The sequence below is a fragment of the Mytilus californianus genome, unplaced genomic scaffold (genome assembly GCF_021869535.1).
Source record: "Mytilus californianus isolate M0D057914Y unplaced genomic scaffold, xbMytCali1.0.p SCAF_5, whole genome shotgun sequence".
NCBI lineage: Eukaryota > Metazoa > Mollusca > Bivalvia > Mytilida > Mytilidae > Mytilus > Mytilus californianus.
The window spans coordinates 81775732-81793503 of NW_026262701.1; the positions used below are offsets into that span (position 1 = coordinate 81775732).

The window sequence follows — 17772 nt, forward strand, 5'->3', positions numbered from 1 at the left end:
AATAATTCCATTTTTACAGCTAATGGCAAACCTAAAAGACCTTGTTTGTTTTGTGGAAAATTTCAAACTCATCTGACCAGACATCTAAAAACAAAACATAAAGGAGAAGAGGATGTTATCATGGCAATGCAACTCCCACCAAGGGATAGGAACCAGGCATTTGATGTGTTAAAGAGAAAAGGCTACCATAATTATAATTTATTAAAAATGAAAGAGGATGATTTTAACGAAAAAAAATTGATTAAAGAACGAAAAGCAAGAAAAGACAGAGATGGTGAGATAGAGAAAAGAGCAATGTGCTCTTCTTGCAATGGTTTTTTTGTAAAAGAACATATGAAGAATCACAAAATAAAATGTTTTGCAGCAGAAGGATGCACTAGGGTTCCTGTTGCTATACCCATAGAAACTGTTAAGGATGTCAAATACTCAGAAGAATATAAGGAAGATATTTTGAGTTCCTTTTGGGATGACCAGAGTGGAAGATTCTGTAGAAGTGATCCATATATAAAAGATTTTGGATTTCATTATTATAGGAAGATGGTATCCAGAAAAGACAAATCCCAGCAAAATAGGAAAAGTATTACGAAGCAGATGAGAACAATTGCCAATTTATATTTCTATGTTAAAGAGGAGGCTGAAAAATCAGATATAACTGTAACATCTGCATTAGATATTTTTAAAATGGAGAACTTTCCTGTTTTTATGGATGGAATTAATTCAATGGCAGCAAAAGATGACGGAGGGATGAAGTCAGGACTGAAAAAGAATGTTGGTCATCTTATACAAAATGTCCTTACCCACTTAAAAGGAAAATATATTTTAGAAAACAAGAAAGATGAAATGAGTAAAGTTGACGATTTCAATACATTATTAGACTACTATAAAGGAGAAATATTTAGTGATGCTGAGTATAATTGCAAAAAAAATAGGCAAGAAAACTTGAGACGACCTAGACAGCTACCAGTAGAGGATGACATTAATAAGCTTAGGCAGTTTATCTTAACACAAATAAAAGAGTTGGATGACCCTTATAAATTTTTAGAACCAAATGAATATACCTTTCTCAGAGATCTTATAGTTAGTAGACTAACATTATTCCATGCAAAAAGAGGAGGGGAACCAAGCAGACTCACTTTAAAAGAATGGATGGATGCAAAGGATGATGCATGGGTAGATGAAAGCCAAATGAAAAAGGTGAAAAACCCAGAGGAATTGGAACTTTTTCAGAAATATAAATTGACATATCAATCTGGTAAATGTGTTAGTCACCTTCTCCCAATTCTCATCCCTGAAGACACATGGAAGGCCATGACAAAACTAACAGATCAGCAAATTAGACAAGCAGCAGGTGTCAAACAAACTAATATATACGTATTTCCTTATATTAAAGATTCAAACTTTCATGTATGCGGCTGGAAAAGTGTAAACAAAATTTGTAAGAAGGCAGAATTATCAAAAAGGATTAATGCTACTCAGATGAGGCATTACATGTCAACATTATTTGCCAATTTGGAGGTAACAGATGCTACAAGAGAAGCCTTCTACAGACATATGGGACATTCTGAAGAAGTTAACAAACACGTTTATCAATGTCCATTGGCAATACAAGAAATAACTAAAGTGGGGAAGTTCTTTCACCAATTTGATTTAGGTGAGTTTCATTTATGTTCTAAGCTAAATCGTGTAAACATATTGATTTTACATGGTCCAAACATCAGATTTATAGCTGTTCTGATCTAAATTGTCTATTCTATCAAACAAGATAGTTACATTTTACTCCAAAAAAGTTTAAAATACCATTTCTGAAAAAGCCTTAGAATGGGAGCTATAAGGATTATTATCTGTCGGCATTGACAGCAGAGTAAACTATTTGTATACAATTTATATTTCAGAAATTAGTAGACCTTAGGTTTTCATATCTTTTTGTGCAGATACCATATGTTATAAAGTTTCTGTCTGTCAAATGTCCATTGTCCTTGACCTCATTTTCATAGTTTAATGACTGCATACAAAAAATGTATAAATTTTTTATCATTTGAAATACTCATTATTATGAGTAATAGGATAACTATATTTTGTATACAGGACCTTTGCAAGGTGTACATATCTGTACATGTCTGTCAGACAAGGTTCATCAGACCTCACCTGAGACATTTATGTATCAGTCATAAAGGGGAAGTTTTCATGGTCAAGTCTGTATGTCAGATGTCATATTCAGGAGGTCAACTATATTGATTCAATAGTGTACAGGTTTCATCTGACTCTTCCTCATTTAAATGGTTCATTTGTCACTGTTAAGTTTCATTCGATTGTCTTTTTCAGAATTTTATGCTAATATTACTGGTGAGACATATCTCTGTGTCAACAGTTATCTTATTATGATAAGTGTTTTATAGGTTTTGTTTAAATAACAATCGCATTGTTTCTGTTTCAGATTCAGGTAATATAACAGCAGAAGAGGAACCCAACAGTCAAGGTATTATTTTCTGATATAGTGGCATTAGTGTTATTTCCTCCTTTTTTCATTAAAAGCATGCTAGCAATCTAAACTTCTACTTTTTGGAAGAGGGTGGTAAAGCCCCTTTTATTTATTATCATTTTTTTTTACTTTGCTTACTCAATTACTCATGCAAAATATGAATAAAAATTTTAAATGGGTCAAGTATTCACTCTGTCATCTATAAAATTTTAGATTAAACAGATTTAGAAATTATTGTGATCATTGAACAATCGAAACAAATGCGAGTTTGATTATTGAGATTTATGGAAAAGCTGCATAGAAATAATGTTATCAAAATTTTAGATGGGAGTTTTGCAAGTCCTTTCTCACCACAATTTTTGCAATAATAAAAAAACATGGTATAAATTTAGGACTCTACAGTAATTAGTAGATAATCTTTTAGTAGACGTTTTCAAAAGTGGTTTTGAAACTGTTTCATGTGTTTAGGGCTACTGCAAAGCCTTTTGGATTTGGAAAGGCATGGTAGATAAGCTTTTTCAAAAGCTTTTTCAATAGAATTGATAATTAGATGCGAGATGCAGTGATTTGTCAATTTTACTGTCGACTTTAAATTTGTTAGCCAAGGCAAGCTAACCATCACTTGAAGCTTGAACTTATATAAATCCTTTGAATGTTTCAAAGTTAATTGACTCTAACAATGAGTTCAAGTTGTCAATCATGCAAGGAACAACAAAAATGTCCATAAATATTTTTTGGTATGTGCTTTCTAATTACATCAAGTATTAATATTTTTAAACAATTATATAAATAATGACAATAAACCACTTTTAACTTTATTAGCTCACCGAAGGGCAGCATGTGAGCTTATGCCATCACTTGGCGTCCGTCGTCATCCGTTGTCTGTCGTCGTCTGTCGTCGTAAACTATTTCAAAAATCTTCTCCTCTGAAACTACTGGACCAAATACCTTCAAACTTTAACTAAATGTTCCTTAGGGTATCTAGTTTATAAATTGTATCCGAAGTTTTGATCCATCGACAAACATGGCGGCCATGGCTAAAAATAGAACATAGGGGTCAAATGCAGTTTTTATACGACTGCAAAAAATTTTTTGTGGTCGTATATTGGTATGACGTTGGTGTCGTCGTCGGCGACGTCGTTGTTGCCGAAGACACATTAGTTTTCGCACTTTAACTTTAGTTTAAGTGAATGGATCTCAATAAATTTTACCATAAGGTTCAATACCACAAAAGGAAGGTGGGGATTGCTTTTGAGGGTTATGGTACCCACAGTTAAGGAATTAGGGGCAAAAAAGGGGCCAAAAATAAGCATTTTTGTAACTTCCAGACATAACTTGTGTGTAAGTGTATGGATCTCTCTGACATTGTACCACAAGGTTCCATATCACAAAGGGAATGCTGGGATTGATTTTGGGGGTAATTGCCTCCAAATTTTAGGAATTAGAGGCCAAAAAGGGGCAAAAAACAAGCATTTTTCTAGTTTCATGACAATAACTTGTGTGTAAGTGTATGGATCTCTCTGACATTGTATCACAAGGTTCCATATCACAAAGGGAATGCTGGGATTGATTTTGGGGGTAACTGCGTCCAAATTTTAGGAATTAGGGGCCAAACAGGGGCAAAAAACAAGCATTTTTCTAGTTTCATGACAGATTGTGTGTAAGTGTATGGATCTTAATGAAATTGTACTACAAGGTTCCATATCACAAAGGGAAAGCTGGAATTGAGTTTGGGGGTAATTGCCCAAAAAGTTTAGGAATAAGGGGCCAAAAAGGGGCCAAAAATAAGCATTTTTCTAGTGTCAGGACAATAACTTGTGTGTAAGTGTATGGATCTTTATGAAATTGTACTGCAAGGTTCCATATCACAAAGGGAAAGCTGGGTTTGAGTTTGGGGGTAATTGCCTGAAACGTTTAGGAATTTGGGGCCAAAAAGGGGCCAAAAAACAAGCATTTTTCTAGTTTCCAGACAATAACTTGTTTTCAAGTGTATGGATCTCTCTGAAATTGTACTGCAAGGTACCATACCACAAAGGGAAAGCTGGGATTGAGTTTGGGGGTGATGAATCATAAGGGGGTTCAAAAAATTGGGGGGGATATTTTTTTCCTTCTTTTTCTTTAAAATTTTCCATTTTAAATTGGTTATTTCTGATTTATATATAAAAACAAATAATAATGATATGGTTTGAATATGTAAATTAAAAATTTTTAAGTTCTTAGACCACTTTCATTCTTAGTGAGAAACCTATGCTGTGTCAAATATTTAATTACAATCCAAATTCAGTGCTGTATCAAGCTTGAATGTTGTGTCCATACTTGCCCCAACTGTTCAGGGTTCGACCTCTGCGGTCGTATCAAGCTGCGCCTCAGCGGAGCATTTTATTGGCTTAAATCTCAAAAACTAAAGCTTTTAGAGCAAATCTGACAGGAGTAAAATTGTTCAATTGGTCGAGATCTATCAGCTCTGAATTTTTCAGACGAATCGAACAACCCATTGTTGGGTTGCTGCCAACGAATTGGTAGTTTTAACAAAATTTTGCAGTTTTTTGTTATTATTTTGAATATTATTATAGATATATATAAACTGTAAGCAGCAATAATGTTCAGCAAAGTAAGATCTACAAAAAATTTAATATGACCATAAATGTCAATTGACCCCTTAAGGAGTTATTGCCCTTTAAAGACAATTTTACACAATTTGTTCATCAAGTTTACTAACATTTAAAAATCTTCTCCTCTGAAATACAGCTGAGTGATTCAGGCTCTTGAGAACCTCTTGTTGATATTGTGATTAAGACAATAAAATTTTAATACCCAAGCTCACCTATTGTTTGTAAAAAGTAGTGATTAACACCTGTAAAAACATTTATGGATGTGTCAATTATGTCCCCTCAGACAATGAAACTATACTTAATTGATTTTTCATTACTTGTTCAGGTTTTTTGTTAATTGGGCAGTTGATTAAAATTTGTAGAATAAAACAAAGTTATATCTTTTACATAGAGAAAGGACACTTGTCTACTTTTCACATGTTACACTGAACTTGTCTAAATTCTTTTAAATAAGATGAATAAATTAAGGCTTAAAAAAAATCACCTAAATTAGCTTTTTTCGTGAGGATAAAAAGTTATAAGAAATTCTTTGATATTGCAATATTGAATGTAATCAAAAGTTATCCAAAGTAATCATGATTACTTTAACATATTTAAAGAAAAGTAATCTAATGTAATCTATTACATTTGAAATAAGGTGTAATTTGTAATGTAATCGATTACATTTTATTAGCAAAGTAATTGTAATATAATTGATTACATTTTATTAGCAAAGTAATTGTAATATAATCGATTACATTTTAAAATAATCATCCCCATCCCTGCTTCTCACAAGCAAAAAACCCATAGCTGTTAAATTTAAGGACATACACAACAAGCACAGGTACACATTCTACCGCATGGACACAGTACAAGCAAAAGACCCTGCAATCTCTATTAAAATAAGGAAATGTGGTATGAGTGCAATAAGGACAACTATACCTGTCCACCCAGTTATTCATTCTACTTTTATTTGATATTTTGGAAGTATGTATTTTTGGAGAGCCGAGCTGAATGCTCTCATTGAATTTTAACCAATTCTATCTTTAAACCTTTCCTCAAAATTGAGTTTCTACTATATAACCCATATAACATAACAGTGATTTGGTTAATTTCAATGTAATTTAAAAGAAAAAACAAGATCTATGACCCCTAGTTTTTATATTGAAATTTGAAAGAAGATTGACCCAGAAGTCTTTTACAGGAATTTAAGAAACATATATCCCCAAACTTTAAGACACCCCAGGTACCTTAATACTGTTTTCGGGAATTATTTGGATAGGTGAATGATCTCTTGATTTTGAAATGTATCGTTTGTCATTCCAGAGTTATTGGACCTTTTACAGTCATAATTGACAGTACATATATATGCCTAAGGGTATCCTCGTGCATATTTTTCTACAGAGCAGTTTTATTTGCCTCTGATTATATGCCTTCTAAAGACCTCATTTTATTTTTGCAACAATTTCAATATATGCATAATATAAGGGCTTACCATGTGCTCTTGACCTGTTTAATCTATTACTAACTGGCAATGGGTTATTTCACTAATTAGTGTTTGGGCAATTCTATATAAATCAATTCATTCTGTTATTCTATATTTACTTTGTATTATTAGAGGATGTCGCAGGACCATCATCACTGAATGACAACAAGTGTGCAAAAAGTGAAGGTAAATATTCATTAAATTGCATTTCTTCAAATTGAACTCATGCCTTAGTATAATTAAAGTAACAAAACATGAAAATTTTATATTAATGCAATTAAATTCACAAACCATTAATTGCAGTATGAAAAAATTGCCAAGAAAGGACCTCTGTATTTTACACAGATAAATAAAAGAATTTTTTATAGGCCCGTCAAAATTTTGACGGGACGTAATATGGTATACAAATGTCCGGCGTCCGGCCATCCGTCCGTACGTCTGTCTGTCTGTCTGTCCAGTGTCCAAATGTGTGTTTTTACACATGTCCCGCTGTATCTCAAAAACGATTTATGATTGTTGCTTAAAAATTTACACACTTCTTAGTTATATTAATCTAAAGATCTGTATATTTTTTGGTGATGATCTAAAATTTTATTTTAGAGTTATTGAGTTTTTTGTGTATTTAGATTCTTAATTTTTGGTCCCGTTTTCAAATTGGTCTACATTAAGGTCCAAAGGGTCCAAAATTAAACTTAGTTTGATTTTAACAAAAATGGAATTCTTGGGGTTCTTTGATATGCTGAATCTAAACATGTACTTAGATTTTTTATTATGGGCCCAGTTTTCAAGTTGGTCCAAATCTGGGTCCAAAACTAAACTTTGTTTGATTTCAAAAAAATTGAAAAATTGAATATATAGGGTTCTTTGATATGCTGAATCTAACCATGTATGTAGATTTTTGATATTTGGGCCCCTTTATCAAATTGGTCCACATTGAGTTCTAAAGGGTCCAAAATTGAACTTTATATGATTTGAGTGGTTTGTAAATTCTTGAGATAGACCAGCTTGTCTGGAGATAACTTTCATTAAGTTAGCCAAAGTTTTTTTCCTAAAACCTGGTTCATGTACCATATTTCACAGGAGTGGTTGTAAGAATTTAGTGGACACTGCCATAAGTCATCTCTTTTTGGATTTAGCTTGAACAAGTACTTTTGAAAGTTGCCACAGGACACAGAGGGTGATCTAAAAAAAAAAATTAAAATATAGGTAAACAAATCTGTCAGTTTCTCATGTTAATAGTTATAAATACATTCACTTCTATAAACTTGGGCATGCTCATACGAATCAAGTGATAATTAAAGAGTTTCAGTTCGTTTTTTTTTATTTGGTATTTACCATTTTTATTGTGATCAATGTCTTTTCATGCAAGTTAAACGAACATTTCCTCTGATTTTTCATCAACTTAAAAACAATACAGCAAACGAATTGAAGCCATGTAAGTCTCAATAGCCTATTTGACAATCAAATCAAATTTAAAATTTTTTTTGTGTAATTTAGAAGTTGCAATTTTTCTCTCTTTTTTTTGTTTGTTTGAAATTTGCTGAACTTTTCTCTATAGTTGGTTAGATTAGAGTTATTCCTTACTTGGTACTCATACATGCGACCTTCAGTAATGCAGCTATCTGAACTCTCTTGATGGTTCTTATCAAGCTGATGATGGGCCTGGAAAACATACTCCCTTCCACTGGCATCTGTTTGTATGGCAAAGGTTCTTTTGTTCATTTCTCATAGGTTTTCTTGTCCTTGCCGACATAAGTGAAACATAATATCAAACCATACTTTGTGTAGGGAGTCCTGCACGGGTATCAGTTTCCATGGCAACACTTCCATATCACTTTTGCAAGTCTTGTTGACCCAACGATGGGGTGTGGTCAATGCTCCAAAATCCTTCCCGTTTCAGTTGCAAAGAAACGGCTTTAAATATATCATTTGCCCTTTTGAATCTTATATGTCTTTTATTATGTCAACATCCATTTCCTAAAGGAAATGCCTGGCTAGTCCTAATCTTAATCCCTTCAGAGCTGAAAATTTGTAATATGCTTATGATCTTTTTTCCTGGCGTCTGTGTTAAATCTGATTAAACACTCGTTCAGTTTTTCTGGTGTATCAAATACCAAGTTATCTCTTTCTGTCGATAACATGAATTGCATCAGACATGTCAAAGCTGCTTTGGTTGCTTTTTTTGTGTTTTTAGCGTCTTTGTCACAAGGAAGTCTTTGTATATTGTCCTCTGTAGAGTTCCCAAACCGCTGGCTTGCCATTTTGTTTACAAACGTTGATGAAGTCATTTTCTATGAGAAAGAACTTGTGCAGAAACCAAGAGGCTCAAAAGGTTATTCCCCAATGGGTGTTAATTTGTAGGGTTATTCATCGCTGGGTGTTAATTTTTAGGATTATTCATGCTTCCTTCAATTTAAATGAAAATTTACTGAATTATTCCATGTCACGTGATAGTGTTTTACCCAAAAGAATTGTTTAGTACATATGTAAGGTATAATAATTTGTATTGTAATGGTATGCATTCATTAATTTAGATAATTGCATGTAACATATTTTCAATTTATAGTACATGTACACATATATTATCATTTTAACAACAACAAAATTGTATTTTTAATTTATCTTAAAGGGGCACTAGCTACGAGATATATAAAAAATCTAAAATATGATTTTTTTTGTACAATCATTAATGAAAGTGAAATAGTGAAATAATTATTGGCTTTAAGCAGCCAGTATGGTTCAATTTTGTCAAATTAATCTAAGAAACATTGATGATGAATTATTCACTTGCAAGTGAATAATTCAATCCCAATGCATCCGTATTCATATGAACTTCAATGTAACTCCTTAGCTAGAGATGGATAATGCATGAATTGTCCGTGTAAAGTTATTTAAGGGAAAAGAATGTCAACATTTAAAGTGAAACAAAAGTCAATTATTTGATTGACTGATTAGATCCACAAAAAATCATTCTTATACAGGTAAAAACAATAATAAACATATATTTTTAATCTATAATATGAAATTAAACAGACCTAGAAAAATCTAATTGCACAAGTTGCTTAATCTATTTATATCTATATTTATGTTTAAATCGCTTATATGGTCATCAAAGGTTAACTCGATATTTAATATGATGGCGTCTGGACTAAAATACACACGAAACAAAGCTACATATTATAGAGCTCATGACCTGTAAACTGTTAATTTAAAACTTTCAATAGTTTGGACAAATGTTTACATTGTTATAAATCAAATATGAGAATTTTAGTTAAATTGGTGAACATGAATTTGACAGCTAGAGCCCCTTTAATAGTTTACTTCCATATAATCTACTTACTTTCACTTTCTCTTTCAATTGTTATTTATAACGTTACTCACCATAGCAACATTGTGACTTTTTAATTGTCTGTCCTTAAAGTGTTGTTGTTACCTTACCTTCTTCATTTTATGTTTTTATTGTAACAACCCTGTATACCACTGTATGAAATCTACTGACAGAAGATTTACCAGGCGTTCAGGTTCACTTGTGTTTAGTTTATTTAATTAATTTTAATAAATTATTTTTGTATATAAAATTAAAGGATTACTGTTTTTTTCCACTTTTAGTAGATGAAGGTAGCAGTGAATTGACAAAAAGTACTGAAAAGAAAGGACAAAAGAAATGTAATATGTATTTTCTTACTTTAACTTTGAGTTCCACAAAATTACAGGGTTAAGCATAATTAACCACCTCAATTATATGCTTTAAATTATCACTTAAATGTATGAAATGGCTGTAAAAGACCTTCAAAATATCAAATTATACCATTTATTATTACGATGATATGTTTTACCTTTCAGATTTTTTAGTCTGCATTGTTTTATTTTAAAGTTCTCATACCAATGATCTTGAATATGCATGAAATATTTGCTACTAGACATTTAGTAACTAACAATTCAAATCATACCAATTGAAGTTTGTGTTTTTAAATTATTTTAAACATTTTCATTAGGGGATGGTTCTTTTTCAGATTTTTTGGTTTAAAAAAAATGTCAAGTTAGAAATTCAGTGGTAAAACCAATTAACCAATAGAAAAGTAACTTATGATATAAATAAAATTATTTCTAAACAATCTTACATTACTGTGCATGTGTTATTAGAAACATATGCAAACACATGATGTTTTATTTTCATTATTTATTGAGTTAATTGCATAAGTATGTGAAATAAAAAAAAATTGTTAAAAAATGAACTTCTCTCATCTATGGCTGGATACATATTTGAAATATTGGCAAGTTCAAGAGAGGTATACACCTATCAAAAAATGAATTGAAGTTTGTACTCTAAGAAATTATTTATATAGCAACATTTTAAACCAATTTTACTCAAAGCTCCTATAGCCTGCTGTATTCCTCGTTTGCTATTGGAGTAGGGAAATAATATCATTGTATGGAAGTTATACCATACCATTTTTTTATATATTTTTTTTTTATCTCAATGATGTTTTTATTGTTATTATTTACAAGAACATTTTCTTGTGAATTTATAATTGATAATGTCCTTGCTAAAACGAGACCTGTGGAGGACATTTTTGAGAATTGTAATTTGATAATAGTATACAGAAACACCATCACATATTGCATTTTTATCTTTTGTTTGTTTCAACAACATTTATTTCTATTTTTAACAAAATTTTAAATACAAACAAATTAGACACTAACCTAGCATACATTACTGTTCATGGTTTTATCATAGGCCTTGTAGTATTATTCAACTAGGCATAAGTTTTTGCTCAAATGGGCCATAGAAAATACAGGTAAATGGATTAATCCAGAGCCTAAAAGGACTATAATATTAGCACTAAAATGCTAAACTAAAGAGTACCCCTGAAGTTACAAATTTGTTACTAAAATGTCCTGCACCCAAGGGGACAATTTAACCTTGAAAAGAATAAGTGTTTAGTGTTTGCAGGAGAGGAAGTATTTGACACTAGACTCTCTCAGGTCAAGCAGAATAGCCATTGAGAAAATTTACTTAACATATTTCCTTCAAAATCTTATTTAAACTAATTGGTATTTTTAAAATTGTTCAGAAAAAAATTCAATGAACATATGTTTATATAAGGTTATCTATTGTTAAAATATAACTTCTGATAATTATTTTTCAGTCATGGTATACAGTTCTTCAGAGAATGATTCTAGTATAGAAAGTGACTCAGAGAATGATTCTAGTCCAGAAAGTGACTCAGAGAATGATTCTAGTCCAGAAAGTGACTCAGAGAATGATTCTAGTCCAGAAAGTGACTATAGTACAGATTATGGTGAAGGTATATATTTTGGCTTGCTTGAACACAAAATGAAAATTGTAAGGATGTGTGGTATGATTACAATTGAAATAGTTTAATCTACCGAAGATTAAGTGATGTGGGTGTAATCAAATATAGGTCAAAGTACAGCCTTCAATGATGAACAAAAACCAGTACAATAATGTTACGGGAGCAGGTTGAAAAAGGTACCATCTTTGGTAATTTACTAATCCTAGGATATTTGAAAAAATTTACAGAAAGATTGCACCCTTATTAAAGTTGTGCAATTTCTCAAATGGCATTTCTTTAATAATTTCCCACACATTGTTCCAGAATTTGGAACTATTGTAAATAAGGAAATTTGGTATTATTGCCATGGATGTGATAAAATAATTTGTATATCTCAATCAAACAATTCAGAAACCTTGGTTTGATAACACCTGAGAGATAACCAACCCTCCTAAAAAGAATTCCAGATAGGAAACCCTTGTCTCATTCTTTTTAGAATACTAACATCAACTCTAATGAATTTCTCAATGAACATTGATTACTACATAAAAATAAAACTGTTTGAAAGAAAATAATAGAAAAGACCATTCAATTCACTAGGCACTCATGATTTTTTACTTAAACCAAAACTATGTCTAGTCTACAACAGGACAAAACTAACACTAGTCAGTATATAGAAGTGAATTATCAACAACAACAAAAATCAATTAAAAGAAATACTGTCAAACAACTTATTTTTCACGGATACTTAATTTTGTGTTTAGCTGTTTCTATCCCATATCGCGCCGATTTAATTTCGCGATTCTCAAAACTTGAGGAAGATTAATAAGGAAACATCCAAGTTTTACTTTCCACGATGATTTATATTCGCATAATCGTTCTTCTCACGAAAGTCACGAAAATAAATCACTCGCGAAAATAAGTTGGTTTACAGTATGAAGTATGCAATATAATGTTGCTATTCCTAGTCATAATGCGAAAATAGATCAAAGAATACAATTCCTGATTTTCACACAATCTTGATATGGCCCATTCAAAAGAAATATTTACTGCAGCCAAAGTATCTCTATCTTTAGTTTTTATTATTCACTGAATGCAACTTGTCACCATATTTTCGCTTCTAACGAACAACACAAAGGTTACAACTAGTGAAGCTGGAAATGTTTATCATAGAAAAGCATTTGAGGAGTATTTCCTGACTTTTAGTAAGGTTTATTTTATGCTTTGTCTTGGTATCTTCTTACCTTTTCTATGTTTATGATCAGGACTCTGACATGATACTACATTTGAATACCTTTACAGTAAAAATGAGACAACATTTGTTTGTCTGAATATTCAAAACCACTATAGTATTCAAAGGCATTTTATTATGTCAGTAACCAAATGTAGATTTTACAGGAAATAGTGATTTAAAATATCCACATAGACATTTTAATCCTATAAATACATAATTGTGGTTATCAACTTTATTTTGACATGCACTGCAATTAGTATTGCAATAACATGGTTAAGGGATTTATAGCATATTTTTCTTTAAAAGTTCATGTTTCTTTTTTTTTCTTTATTAGGCAGCAGTTCACACAAGAGAGGGTTAAAAAGAAAAAGTAAAGGTAATAGATTAAGTATTATCGATCATGTGGATATTAACTATTATAAATTTTTATCAACCAATTTTATTTGAAATATATGAATGTATGCATTTCTATACATTAGCTAATCATTTGAATTATATCAAATTCATTCTAATTAGAAAATTTATTGTTTGGTTGGCTGACTTATGAGAATGAATCTTTCCTTGGTTATGTCCTCTCTTTTTAAATTGCAGATGACCAAATTGAAGAACAAATCAGAAGTAAAAAGAAAGGTAAGTTTTAAAAAAATGTTACCATATCTCCTTAATTTTATGCAATTTTCAATATTGAGTAAGATATAATTTGAACTTTAAAAGATAAGATTTTTTGGCACTCAGAATATTGATAAGCTGAATTTTACTATGAAAAAAGTGACATTAGCTCACCATCACTTGGTGTCCGTCGTCCAGCGTCGTCCGTTAACAAAAATCTTCTCCTCTGAAAATACAAGGCCAAATTTAACCAAACTTGCATTGGCCACAATCATCATTGGGGTATTTAGTTTTAATAAATGTGTTGGATGACCCCGCTTACCAACCAACATGGCCACCATGGCTAAAAATAGAACATAAGGGGTAAATGCAGTTTTTGGCTTATATCTCTGAAACTAAAGCATTTAGAGCAAACCTGACATGGTTTACAAATGTTCATTAGGTTAAGATCTATCTGCTACAAATTTTTAGACGAACAAGACAAGACGTCATTGGGTTGCTACCCCTGAATTGGTAATTTTACGGAAATTTTGCATGTTTAGTTATTATCTTCAATATTATTATAAATAGAGATAAACTGATAACAGCAATGTTCAGCAAAGTAAGATCTACAAATAAGTCAACATGACCAAAATTGTCAATTGACCCTATAAGGAGTTGTTGCCCTTTAAAGTAATTTTTTTACAATTTTTTGTAAATTTTTGAAATCTTTTACAAAAATCTTCTCCTGAAACTACAGAGACAAATTTAACCAAACTTGGCCACAATCATCATAAGTTATTCTAGGTTAAAAATTGTGTCCAATGATCCCGCCTGCCAACCAACATAGCTGACATGGCTAAAAATAGAACATAGAGGTAAAATGCAGTTTTTGGCTTATATCTCTGAAACTAAAGCAAAAGTATAATGGTTGCATTATTTCATCCATCAATTGTAAACAAAAATTTCAGGTGAGAGACACAGGCTCCTCTGAACTTCTAATTTAGATCAGGCTATTACAATAGTAAGAAAGATTGTACTTTGAGACTGACAGTCATGTAGTATTACTGATGAAGTTGTGCTTAACCATAAATAGATAACACTGAGATAAGTGATTAGATGTTTAAAAGATTATACTATTCAAGTATTAATTACGTAGCCAGGTAACAAGTACAGGCCTCTACAATAACTTTTTTTTCAACTTGTCCAGTAGGACAAGTACATACCAAAACTTACTTGTCCGAATGAAATTGTAACTTGTCCAAAAAAATCTTAATAATAACCTTTTTTGCATTTTAAGTTGATTCAAGGAACAAAAAGAATTAAAACAATAGAACAGAATTTGATTTATATCTTTTGAAATACTATTCAAAAATATGAGTCGAATACAATTAACTGAATCTAGTCATGTCACAGAACTTAGGTTCTACTTGTAGTTCCTCAATGCCAAAGTCTCATCAGATTCTGCACATGAGGCACCATCTGATAGGGCTGTCAATGTACACTCATTGGATTTGTATCCTGGTTTTTTAAAGTTGAAAAAAGTTTATTCAAATGCAATAAATAAAAAAAAGATGAGGTATGATTGCCAATGAGACAACTCTCTGCAAGAGACCAAATGACACAGAAATTAACAACTATAGGTCACCGTATTGCAAGTATTGTTTTTTTTTTCTACATATGATCAAATATGATTTTGTGAATTTAATGGTAAATAATTTTTCATTTTTATCTAAAAAATATTTTTGTTAAAAAAATTACCGGTATGTTATTTATTATAAAGCAACAGAATAAGGTAGGAAAATGAGGTACTGATTTGTCTTGGTCCCGAAATGTCTCCTGCGTTGCCAAACTGTCTATTAATCATGTCTATTAAATATGTCTCCTATGGGGCCAAACTGTCTATTAAACATGTTAAACTTGGAGCCGAATCGTTTCTGAGCTTGTGACGAACTGTCTTGTAAAGTTACCTTATCTACAAAGCGCATCGCTGATTCGGATCAGTAAGACTGGTTTCCGAGAATAGTATGCATTTTACCTGTTAAAAAGTACCTGACAAAGAACCAGTTTTAAATTATCGATTGCAAGTAAACATGTCTTGTTTTCATCAAAGTTGGATTAAATTTATTTTATGCAGAATAATTTTACTTGTCCCGTCGGACAAGCTTGATATAGTTTTTACTTGTCCGACCCTTTTTCCCTCTGGTACCGGACAATCGGACAAGCGTTATTGTCGAGCCCTGAATTACCAATTTTAAAGCATTGAATGAAAGTAACTATCATCTTGAAGTCAATTTCAAATTGGGCACTACAGCAACAGGGTATCATTTTTAGTTCACCGGGTTCAAAAGTGCCTATGTGATCTAATGTCATCACACTTGGCGTCTGTCGTTAGTTGTCGATGTCTGTCGTCGTAAACTTTTTCAAAAATCTTCACTGAAACTTCTGGGTTTGTTATTAAATTTGTACCTTTATTGAAAGAGTACTAAGTGACCATAGTAATTTTCATTGTAGGAAGGAGATATGTTAATTGGAATAAGGAGGATGAAAAGGTTGTAAGAACATACTTCAAGGATTATGTCGAAGACGTGTCTAAAGAAAAGTCCAAAGGATCACTACCTGGTATGTTATAGTATAAGGGCAAGTTTTTAAAAGGTTTCAGTATGAAAAAAGTATTTTTTGACACTGCATAAGTTTTTAGCTCACCTAGCCAAAAAGGCCAAGTGAGCTTTTCTCATCACTTGGCGTCCGTTGTCCGTCGTTAACTTTTACAAAAATCTTCTCCTCTGGGCCAAAGTTAAACAAACTTGGCCACAATCATCATTGTGGTATCTAGTTAAAAAAAAATGTGTCAGCCATGGCTAAAAATAGAACATAGGGGTAAATTGTAGATTTGGCTTAAAATCTCTGAAACTTAAGCATTTAGAGCAAAACTGACAAAGGGGTAAAATTGTTCATCAGGTCAAGATCTATATCTGCCCTGAAATTTTTAGACAAATCAGACAATGCGTTGTTGTGTTGTGCACCTGAATTTGTAATTTAAAATTTTTTGCAGTTTTTGGTTATTATCTTCAATATTATTATAGATAGAGATAAACTGTTAATAGCAATAATGTACAGCAAAGTAAGATCTACAAATAATTTAACATTACCAAAATGGTCAATTGACTCCTTAAGGAGTTTTTGCCTTTTATAGTGAGATTTTAACAATTTTTTTGTAAATTTTTTAAATCTTTTTCAAAAATCTTCTCCTCTGAGACAAATTATGCCAAGCTTGACCACAATCATCATTCTAAGAGTATCTAGTTAAACAAAATGTGTCTGATTAAGCTGTAAAACTTGTCAAGCACCTTGTTACACAAGTTTTCAAAGTATTGCTTGTCACAGTTTAGCTTTTATGCAGTATGTTTTGATTCCATATGGCAGTTCGGTAGACCATGGCTACAAAATATTGACGATGCCATAATTTGTCTGATACCGTATAGCGGGTTATTTTCGTGGGGTGTTTATTTTCGCGGATAAACGAAAATCGCGAAAATAAATTCTGCGAAAATTTATGCATACATTTGGTAGTTTCGAAGTTAACATGGTTAAAGGATTTTGTAAACAATCTATTTTTCCCTGTTGACAGGTCAATAACGGTATATGTTAGTTTTAACAAGATAAATGCCAAAGGGCATTGTACATAAATGTATTTTATAAAATGACTGTCAGGTGTGTATACCCTTATTAATAAGTGTCAATTAGGATAAGAGTGTAAGGTACTCTTATCAGGTAATTACCCCATATTAATAAGTGTCAAACTATATAAGAGTTGTAAACACTCATGATAATTTTGTAACCTTATTAGTGAGTACATCAAAGGTCCGATCAAATCTAATCAATCGTAAAATTTACAAATCGTTTGAATACTTGTAACAAATAATTATCTAAGTTAGCGGTATTCTTATGATTAACTGTATCAGAAACTAATCAATAAATAAGAGGTCATTTCGGTAAAAAAAATGCTTTAGATATCATTATAATATCTAATATCTAATACTATTAATTATGAGTTTAACCTTATTTTACATGATTTCCAAAGCATCAGTAAATAC

The 17772-nt window shown here is 31.5% G+C and overlaps 1 protein-coding gene and 1 long non-coding RNA gene across 2 annotated transcripts in view; both read left to right on the plus strand.

Annotated features, from left to right (window-relative positions):
- LOC127702782 (uncharacterized) overlaps window positions 1-10538 on the plus strand; it is a 35584-nt gene extending 25046 nt beyond the window's left edge. The window contains exons 8-12 of the mRNA XM_052207085.1: window positions 20-1651; window positions 2435-2476; window positions 6689-6742; window positions 10166-10222; window positions 10516-10538. Of these exons, the coding sequence (XP_052063045.1) occupies window positions 20-1651; window positions 2435-2476; window positions 6689-6742; window positions 10166-10222; window positions 10516-10538 (1808 nt within the window). The remainder of the gene's footprint in view (window positions 1-19; window positions 1652-2434; window positions 2477-6688; window positions 6743-10165; window positions 10223-10515) is intronic.
- Window positions 10539-11715: 1177 nt separating this feature from the next.
- Window positions 11716-16394, plus strand: LOC127703172 (uncharacterized). Its single transcript, XR_007982737.1, has 4 exons — window positions 11716-11865; window positions 13422-13463; window positions 13679-13717; window positions 16190-16394. It is a non-coding gene; the product is annotated as an uncharacterized LOC127703172 (long non-coding RNA).
- Window positions 16395-17772: the final 1378 nt, after the last annotated feature.